Source organism: Centroberyx affinis, unplaced genomic scaffold (assembly GCF_046629955.1).
Source record: "Centroberyx affinis isolate AG114_WGS23_722 - 3 ecotype Tasmania unplaced genomic scaffold, CSIRO-AGI_Caff_v1 ptg002746l_1, whole genome shotgun sequence".
In the NCBI taxonomy this organism is placed as follows: domain Eukaryota; kingdom Metazoa; phylum Chordata; class Actinopteri; order Beryciformes; family Berycidae; genus Centroberyx; species Centroberyx affinis.
The window spans coordinates 333550-344098 of record NW_027280910.1 but is presented as its reverse complement, the minus strand read 5'-3'; the positions used below and the strand labels follow the sequence as shown (position 1 = coordinate 344098).

Here is a 10549-nt window from a genome sequence, read left to right as displayed (position 1 = left end):
GTGGGGGGTTGGGGGGGGTCAGTGTGGCTTGTTCCCTGCTCTCATAGCCTTAAAGCATAAGCAGGAGCATCGTACTGATGGGCTCCGCACTTCGCTTACTGCGCTCGCCACATGTCATCAGAACCAAACTAGCTGCTATAAGTACACATCTATTAGAATAAAACATTTATTTAATACATCAAATACATATAGGTTATATATTCATACAGAGAGACTATGAGGATATGGTATTTAACTGCACTTAAAAAGATGCATGTATTTAAGGTATGAACAGACACAAGATGGTGAGAAGTGCGTTGGAGTCTTGGCAAAGAGACCGTCAAATACTTTTAACTAGATTTAGAACTGACTCTCTCCCCAAGACTTGAGATGTTTGTATGCTGAAATCTGGAGAACAGTGATAGGATTTTAAACAGAAGAGCATCAGTACAGTTTGTCCCCCCATGTGTTTTTTGTCGAAGTCGAAGCTAAGCAGTTTTCCTGATGTCAGACATTACCAGCATTTGATTTTACTTGAAGAACAGTAATGATAGTTGCGGGCATGTTTAACATTGTGGGCTAGTGTGTAGCTAGCTGTGTACTCTGCTTGCGTGAATAATATTGAACGTCTATACAGCCTTAGTACGGGAATCCTCTCCACTCATATTGCCACGTAATTGAGCTCTAGAGCCTAGGCAGGGCATTGATATGAGAATAATGGCCTTGCCTGTCTTACAGCGCTGGACATCAGATGCCTTTTTCTCACACCATTCAAAAGCATTTTTAATTCTGAAAGGAGATATATTTATATTTAAAGATATTAATGTAATGCACACACCACTTATTTTTTCTAACAAAATCCTTATGAGACAGAACCATAATGGCTGTAATTAACTATGACATTAATAATCTTACTAGTCTCTAATAATTATCCAAATTTGATAATGCAATAGGTTTACTTATGTGAAAGCAAAACTGATGTGTTTGCTGCACTGACCTACTGTGTGGAGATTGTTGGGGTTTTTTTTGGGGGGGGAAGGTTGTTTTGTCATGTAGTGAACAGATGAACTTTCACCCCTCCTCTACTTCTTTTTTTATTCACTGAACTACGGACCTGTGAAGACTTCCCTCTACTATGAATTTTGTTTTATCATCTCTTGAAAGCTCGTCAAGGAAGTGAATCACTTTGATTGGCCGGCTTCTGATGGGGCATATTACATTTTTCGATGCCTATATACTGTACAGTGCACATCGAACTCTCGCCTGCTCGTGTCGGTCTGTTTCGCTTTTGCATATTCATGGGAGGAGGGCTGAAAGTTCATCCCAGGACAGAGTCGTCCTTAATAGACTGTGCCTTTCCTGATGGTGCTGAAAACAAGTAAATCAAAGAAGAAATCTTAACATTCAAAAAAAACGTTTAGGGCGATTTGCCCATGTCTACATTGATAAGTATATATTGATACATGACAATACTGTAAGGTGTGATTGTGTGCGTACATGTATGGTTTGTATGTGTGTGTATACCTCTGACATATGCCAAGAACACAAAATATGCAGAACTGATCAGTTTGGAGCTGACAGGACCAAAAGGCCTGTGGGGATTGGTTAAGTGGACGGGCACTCTAAGCACAACCCACAAATTTAACATTTCTAAAGCGGGGAAACTCATACAGGAACACTCATGGCTCCATAGGTAACGAGTAGCTCAATGTACATGTAGCATTATTTATTTCCCCTCCTGTCTGTAAACAACAATATTGTTTTTTCTCCTCCATCGTTTGCGGTGTTCATCTTCAGTGGATAGCAATAACTAAGCAATCTTAAAATTTCTGTGCAATCATTTTCCGTTGTGTCACACATTGACAGCGAGTCTCTTTCCATAGATCCAGTATGATTTGATCAGTTGAAAACTCATCCGGCTAAACCTGCAGTCGGTGAAGCCAGTATAGCTGCATGCCCTTGCGTTTTGAAACCTCTGGCCTTCCCAGAATGTATTCATGTCGCTATCCGACCCCCCTCCTTTTTTTTTTTTTTTTTTTTTTTTTAGTTGTAAATTTTCTGATGGGATATTTAGACGTTTACAGAGATGAGTTGGTTCTGCGGTTGAGTTGTGACCCCATGAGTGCCCGTTTCCCATGTAAGGGATTCCCCACAAAAACAAATCTGTAAACCCTACACCTCTACGGTTGGCTGCATATCATATTCAAGAAGAAATTGAACAGTGATGTTTTGGTTTCACAGTATATTAATGTGCTCATTTTTTTGCCTGATTATGAAATCGTGTCACTTTTAGAAGTAAAATTGTATGTCGAGACCTTTTTTTGTCTTAACACTTATCTGATCCTGGTCCTAAGTTGAGCCTTTTTATTTGGTTGTCATATTTAATTGTTTTGATTAAATACTCTATGTATGAAACGTGTGAGTGTGTTTTGATATTTGAACAATTCTGCATCAAGGAACTTTTATAAGCACATATAAGCAAACTGAGGAATTTTCTACATGAGACTGATCAAAATCTACACTCTGAATAATAAACAGCAATGGAATAGTTTAAAAGTATTATGGGTACCATCATGACTCATGACGACATAAGAGATTACAATTTATAAGTGGCTGGTTACGTCATACAATGTTTAACTGTAGACTCATATCAATAAAATCGTTTTTAATCGACATTGCCATGATACTGTAACTTTAATGACCTCACAAAAAAAACTTTCGAGGGATTTTTTTTATATTGCTGCGGTAATATCAAGTGTTGGTTGGTAAAAGAGCTGAGAACTAGTTTTACCACACTGTACGTCATAATGACGTCATAACGTTTCATAGACGCATATGAATCAATGAAAGCGTCCTGTTGTTGAACGTTGCCATGGTATTTTAATTATTAAGTAGCTTGGTTTGATAGGTGCGTCGGCTCGTTGCTAGGATACCTGAACAGTCCAGAACACCGGCACCGCAGACTGCCTGAACGTTCTAGAACTCCGGTGAGTAAAACTTGTAAATCGACTTTGATCTGAGACAGACTCGGTTTCTGTGGGTTGGGATCAAGTTTCATATCTAGTGAAAGAATTATACGATAAACTTAATTTACATAAGTTGTGTGACTAACTATACACATATCTATGGCCATGATACACCCGCATGCCAAGTAGATGTTTCCAATAATTATAACCAGCGGTATCTATTATGATGCCTTTGTTCCTTATAGTTGACTAAGTCATTCTCATTTTTGCCCTGTTGTCAGTCCCCTTTCCTGATGAAAGTACCTTGCTTGTCTCAGTTGACTCAGAGAGTTCCCCCTCCTGGTCATTTATTGGTAATACTGCATCACCAAGTCATTTTGCATACCTACAAAGAATAAGCGAGGGTCTCTCTCACCTTCACCTTACTGTCATATGTCTGTATGTCATCCCAGCAAATTGTGAAGTTGTACATCACCTACATCAACATTTTACATTTTACAAGTCACTAAGGAGGTTCAACAACTTTACCAAGTTAGTCAGGTACCACTGTCTTGAGCCAATCCACCCATATTAAGCCTGTTTGAAATCAAAATTGTGATTTTAGGAAACTCATTTGAAACAAATTTTGAAAACAAAATCTTGTTGTTTTGACATTTGACAGTTTCTCAGAATATTGAATGCATGGAGACTGATATAGATATAATCCATCATATTTCTTGCACTGTCCCTTTTTCCTGTGAGTCCTTGTGTTTGAACCTCATGCGTGTCAGTATATTCAGTGAAACTGTAAGGTATCATATGTTTCACCAAAGCAAATTCCTATGCATTTAACTGCACTTGGTGATTAAAGTGATGCTGACTCTGCTGCTGGTTGCCACAGCAGTGGGATGTCGACTCTTCCTGTGAAGCCCGGTCTGCGCCACAGTGTGTCAGAATGGTTCGGCAACAACCAGCAGCTGTCCGCCACAGCAGAGCATGAGCGGCATGTTTCTAATGCGATCCGGCAGGAAGGGAAAACCCTGCGCAACGAGACCAGCAGCAAGGTGGGTTTTTTATGAGGACATCTGCCAGGAAGCCGAGCTGTCACAGGCGTCACAGGACTGAGAAATGCTCCATTATACTCCAGTCATTTTCTCACAACCTCTCTCCTCCTCAGACATTCTGGGACGAGAGCGATAACAGCCGCAGGTTGAGTGACAGGGTGTGGGACGTCGCCCGGTGGAAGGAGGCGCTGGAAGCCTGCGCACAGGAGGTGGACAGAGAGATGGAGGCTCTGACCCTGGTGATGTCACATGTCCAAACTTTGGAAACAACCCAGAGAACTTGTCTTGTTTAATTCAGAGTTGTTCTGGATTGTGAATTAGAGTACTGTATGTGTGTGTGTCAGAGATGTGATCAAGTCAGCTTTGGTCAAGTCCCAAGTCTTGAGGCACAAGTCTCAAGTCAAGTCCCAAGTCTAAGAGTAGATTAACAAGTCAAGTCCAAGTCAAGTCCATGTCATTAAAGTCAAGCCTCAAGTCTAAATGTAGAACACCAAGTCAAGTCAGAACAAATCAAGAGTCCAGTATCAATTTAATATCTTAAAGAAAACTAAATATCTAGGACTTTTCAATGCAACATGGTTTTAATAGGATAAAAACTCGGTAAGAGCATCATGAGTTTGATTTGTATAATCAGTTTAAACTTCAATAAATTCAAGCATTCCATACAAATTCAGAAAACTGGTCTGGTGGAACAAATCTTTCCGTTATTTACACAAACACAAGATCTTTTGTCAAGACTTTAGAAACCTTTTCAAGTTCTCAAAGTACAAGTCGAAGTCAAGTCCCAAGTCACCAGAACCCAAGTCAAGTCAAGTCTCAAATTTTCTCTCCATGCATTAAATCAAGCCTCAAGTAATTAAAATTGTGACTTGAGTCCCCACCTCTAGTGTGTGTGTGTGTGTGTGTGTGTGTGTGTGTGTGTGTGTATAATAATAATAACTTTATTTATATAGCACTTTTAAAAACAGAGTTTACAAAGTGCTTTGACAGACAAAATAAAAACAGAATACTCAAATTATGAATTTAAAAGGCAATGAAACAATAATAAAAAGGGATTAAGTTCATAGGAGGACAGAGGTGGAAAAGAGCAAACATTCAAGTAAATAGTGGTATAATCGTAGGATGAAAACCAAAATAAATAAAATAATAGAATAAAAGTAAGATAAAATTAAGATAGAGTTAAGATAACAGATAAAAGACGTAAAAAGACAATAGAAAGACGATAAAAAGATGATAAAAAGACAATAATGCGTGTTTGTCAGGGTTGGAGTCCTCTTTCAATTCAATCCATTCAAAATGTAAAGTGAAAGTGATTCCTCTTCAATAGATTACGACACACACCATTCATTCTCAGTGATTTTATTCAAGATAGGACATGTGAACTTTTCTGTGAGTAGAAAGGGGTTTCACATTTTGGATTTTAAAGAAACTTGACTGACGTGTGTGTTGTGTTGGGACAGTCTAAAGAGCAGACGGAGCAGGCGCTGGCTGCGACCGTCGTGCCCCTGGAGGTGGGAGCGGAGTGTCTGACCCTGCGGGACGGCCGGCGGGGGTACGAGCTGGTCAGCGACCCGGTGGAGGAGCAGCTGAAGACGGAGGTGGAGCTCATCGAGCGGGTGCAGCGAGTTCTCCAGCAGCACGTCGACAAGGCCTTCGAGCAGCTGTGGTGAGGGAAACTGTGCTGCAATGCTGCGGTTGAGAATAAAACTGTTTCTGTTTGTGTGTTTGTGGGCGTGTTTTTCCATGATTCATGCTAGCAAGCACTCTGCAACTGTTCAAACTGAACCATGAATAAGTGAGGCAAAGAATCCATGACCTTTACATAGGAGGGTGCTGTGTCTGTCAGTTTGTTCATTTTATTTTCATTTCTTTTTGCTTTTTTCTTTCCTCCCCGTTCACTCCATTCCCCTCCAAAAGTCTTAAGCCAAGCCATCCAAAGCCAAGCCAGTAAATTAAGCGTGCAGGATGTTTGTTTTCTGTACCCAGTATTCTGCAGCAGGCTCGGCACCAGCTGACCCTCGACCTCCAGAACAAGATGGAGGCCCTGGACATTGACATGACCTGCCTGTCACTCACTGTGAAGTCGCCTCAGATCTCCCTGAAGACCAACCCCACCCGCATACCCACAGGGTGAGCTGGGATGAGCGTGTGCATGAAATAAAATACTTTATATACATCGTACAGGACACCCAGTGGTCATTTTTCAACATTTTACATCTAGATTTTAAGCATTTTGCTGAAACTCTTACCCAGAGTGACTTACGGTGCAACAGCAGAATAAATTTACATTCCTAGATTACTAAAACAAATTCAGGTATGGGATTTTGACTCATGCATAGAAATTTGAGGATCATTAAACACTATACCCAGGTGTAAAGATTAGTCCCTTAAAAGGTTCGTACTGCTGGGGAAAAAACACAAGACCAGAATCATATCTTTGAACATTTCTAGGTAATTGAGTCAATATCCAGTCGTGTTTAAGACCAAGACAAGTGTAAGTCAACACAGGCAGTAGACAAAGTCCAAGATGTCAGAAAAGTGGTTTTGAGACTGGACTCAGGTACTTCAGTCCTGAGAAAGAGGATCACCTGTGAATAATCCTTCTTTAGTCAACTTCCCATAAGGGTTTAAAAACTAAAGCCTCAGCAGCTGACTTGAGAAATGCAGAAATGTCACTGTCAGACAGAATATAGCATCACCCTGTCAAAAAACCCTCTGTTACAGCTCCTCCACCCCTCAGGAGTGGGTCCAGTTCAGCCAGTACAACGTGGCTCGAGCCCAGGAGGCGATGCAGGTTTCCCAGCAGCTGAGGGAGGATGCCAGTCTCACCAGAGCCCAGGTATGTGAGCTGAAACTACACCTGTGTTTGTTTTGACCTGCTCGGAGTGCCAGGTGGGTGGGGTTTACCGCATCAGAGGGAATCTGATAGTGTCAGGAAAGCTGCCAATCACAGCAAAGTATACTCCGGCATTCATTGTTTCATCCTATGTGGCAAATTCCACCCATGTGGCAACCTAACTAGTCTAGTATAAACCCAGGATTTGGATAGAACGGATAAAGGATTTGTCCCAGGATTGGATAAAACACACTTCTTGAAGCAGGGTATGTTATAGGATTTCTTTATTCCAGGTTTAAAAGCGTTTTCCTCTTTCATTTCCTTAACACCGTGAGAATATGATGCACCATCTCTGCTTTCCTCTGGTTGATGGTGTAAGATACTGTAGCAGATTTGGGGGGAAGTGGTTCTCTATCTTTTGTTTCTTAGCTGCAGAATGAGTTGGATGCTCAGCGCACTGCTACAGAGTTTGCCATCCGCAAGCGCAATCACCATGAAGAGCAGGCCCACGATGAGCTGGAGTGGCAAGTGAGAAATGTGAGAGATTTGAATGCTTTCAATGTATTGGTATGGGCAGGGGGAGGGGGGGCTGTTTATACTCAGGTGTTTCCGTCTGCTTCTGTGTCTTTCTGTCAGACTGAGGATGAGATGACAGACATGGAGAGTGATATCCGTGCTCTGGATGAGGACATGCAGGTGAAGACGGCCTCGCTGAAGCTGGCTCACACCAGACTGGAGAACAGGACCAACAGACCCGGCATGGACCTGTGCAGAGACGAGGTGAGGCAGACCTGGAGGTTTTAGATATACAGACGTTTCTCTGACGGAGGAATTATCTCAGTTGTGGGTTGTGCAGTCAGGCATAAACACTCAGAAGACAATGCATACATAAGTACATTTACAAAACATGAAAACAAATTGTTTCTGTAAAGTGCAAGTGAATAAAAAACTGTTTTTAATAACTAAGGATATATAGTCAATTGCAATGGGTGTGAATGAATACTTCAATCTATTAGTCTTAATCTTCTATAGCGAGAACCTGATGACAGTAACTGAAAAGTAAGGTACATTGAAATTCAACATATCGCAATACAAAAATGTAACAATATGTATCGTGGGGCAGAAAAATGAATCCCGATATTAGCTACATTTTATTCTGCTGTAGTAATCACAAATGAGATGCTTGACCATCACAATTTCACAAGCTCTCCATCCAAATTGTATTATTTTCATTTTGTAATGACATTTTTAAATTGTTGTTTACATTCCAACAAGCCAATGCCATTGCTAGAAAGATTTGTGGCTCAGAAATAAACATAATTCTGCACAGTCAGACTGACTGTTGTCATTGAACTTCTATTTATTACATCGTATCGTGGTTGTATTGAATTGTGAATCTCATATCGCGTATTAAATCGTATCAAGTATGTGTCCCATCCCTTGTACAAAGTATGGTAGTATTACAATCTGAACCAGGTTAGGTTGCCTGAAAATTAATTTTGTGTTTTGATAGAGCTGTGAAAGGCTTCAACCCGTAACAGTCGACAGAACTGCTTCTGATTGGCTCCTTACTTCCTGTTTGCTTGCAGGTTCAGCATGGTCTGGTTGGTGAAGTCAAGCAGCTGGAAGCCACCATCAAGGCTCTGAAACAGAAGCTGTCTGAGGCTCAGTGAGTCAGAGCTTTTTACTGCATCCTCCTGACGTAAATTCATAGCCTACATGATAGTGAGTAGTGTCAAAATGATGTCATTTATGAGGGGAAAAAAAGGGGAAAAACCCAAACATATGCTCTTATGAAGTATGTGGAGGTCATAGTTTATCTACGGTTTTATTTACCACACTGATGAGCAACATTGGCTGGATCTTCAAAGGTTCAGCAAAAACTGATCAGAATCTGAATCAGTTTGATTGGCCAATCAGTTTTATAAGTTTGCAGATACAGTGAATTCAACATGGTGAGTTGCTCATGTAGGTCACATTAAACAGAACACAATACAAAAATATTGAAGTAGTACATAAAGATTAAAAGTAGAAATGTAGAGAATTGGTCTCTTTTAGAAGTAGTACATAAGAGAAAGCAGTAGATAAATAGTATATTAAAATGTATAAATAGTATATAAAAAATAAAACAAATGTAGGAAATAGGTCTCTTTACTATACAGTATGCACATGATTGTCTGTTGAAACCTGACTGATTACACTGATAGGGAGTTATGGAAGAAATATATACAGATGTAGAACATAAGGTACTGGGTTCTCAGTGTTTTGAATGGAAAAAAATCTAAAACCTTCATCGCCCCCTCTATTCCTCTATCTGTCCCTTCCCCTGCTCACCCAGACACTCTCTGCAGAAGATGCAGCTGCACCACGCCCGCATGCTGCAGGATCTGTCCAGGAAACAGGAGGCTCTGTCTCTGGAGCAGCGCAGCATGAACACTCGCACCCGCCTCGCACCCGCTGCCTGCACCGACAGAACCCCGCTGGTGCTGGTCCCGGTCCCGCTCACAAACTCCAGCGGGAGAAGCAACCTGAAGCTGCTGGCTCAATGAGACGATGAAGGGGATCTAAGAAACTCAAAAAGGACATATTTGGATATTTAATTTATTTTTCATGATGGGCAGAATGTTTTCAAAACCCCATGGCATTGATGACTGAAAACTGCTCTGTCCATCCTGAAAATTAAATATTGATATCAGTCTGAGTGTAGTTGCCTCAACAAATGAAACTGTCATCCTCATCAGTGATGTAGGACATGGCACTTTGCTACTATTTTATTTTAATTCAACAAGAAATGTCCTCATCTTGCTAAAATGTTGTCATTGTGTGTGGTAAAGAGTAGATTACTTAGATTATCAGAGATTTGCTCTGTGTTGTGTTGCATCAAATGAACATGTTTTGTTTTTTTTGTGTATTTATATTAGATTAATATAATCGTTCAACTGCAAATTATGTTTAAAATGTGGATTGCTGAATTGTTTGCCTCTGGCCTCAATAAAATATTTGCTCAAGAAGATATTGACTTTTCTGCTATTTGACTGTATTTATCTATTTGAGGTTATCTGCTTTACAATTTAGTTATTGGCTGAAGATTATTTTATCAAAGGCAAAAAGAGAAAAATGAAGCGAGCAAGTAAAAGCGCTCACGTTCTTGCCTGGTTATTGTCATGACTTTTATCGACCATTAGCCTTAATGGCTCTGTTTGTCCGCATCATTCTGTTTGATCAGCGGAAGCTGTTTGGGGCATGCAGACGGTGATTATGACGTGAACTTTGACTCATACAATATGCGCGGTTTAGATAAAAAATCTGGTAAACACGCACTGAACAGGGTTAGACAGTAAACCTCTGTAACCATCTCTGTAAATGTCTTCAAATGCATTTGTTTTTGCCAGTTGCTTTCTTTTTATGAGGATTAGAGTGAGAGAAAGAGAGATGTTTCTAAGAAGCCATAACCAAGCTATAAAATATAACACAATATCTATGAAGAGGTTTTGGGGTGTTTCCTTGGGTTCACATTGGGTCTAATTGAGGTATGGATTTTAATGTTTCTGGTAACTGGAGACATAAAATCCTAAATCATTACTTCATTTTCCTTCTGTGCTACAACTGATGAGTCTGTTACTCCAAAGTTTGGAATAACAGTTTTTCAGTGGTTTCAGTTTGGAGTCCAAACTGAAACCACACTGAAAAACTGAAAAACCTCTCTCTGGTTTACCACTTCAGGC

General features: G+C 40.4%; 1 protein-coding gene across 1 annotated transcript; it reads left to right on the top strand.

Annotated features, from left to right (window-relative positions):
- Positions 1-2934: 2934 nt before the first annotated feature.
- On the top strand, positions 2935-9373 carry tekt2 (tektin 2 (testicular)). The gene is made up of 10 exons (XM_071535686.1): positions 2935-2966; positions 3826-3988; positions 4102-4227; positions 5449-5654; positions 5975-6118; positions 6713-6827; positions 7254-7361; positions 7461-7604; positions 8414-8493; positions 9163-9373. The coding sequence occupies exons 2-10, from the start codon at positions 3833-3835 to the stop codon at positions 9371-9373; spliced, it is 1290 nt and encodes a 429-aa protein (XP_071391787.1). The 5' UTR covers positions 2935-2966; positions 3826-3832.
- The last annotated feature ends 1176 nt before the right edge of the window (positions 9374-10549 follow it).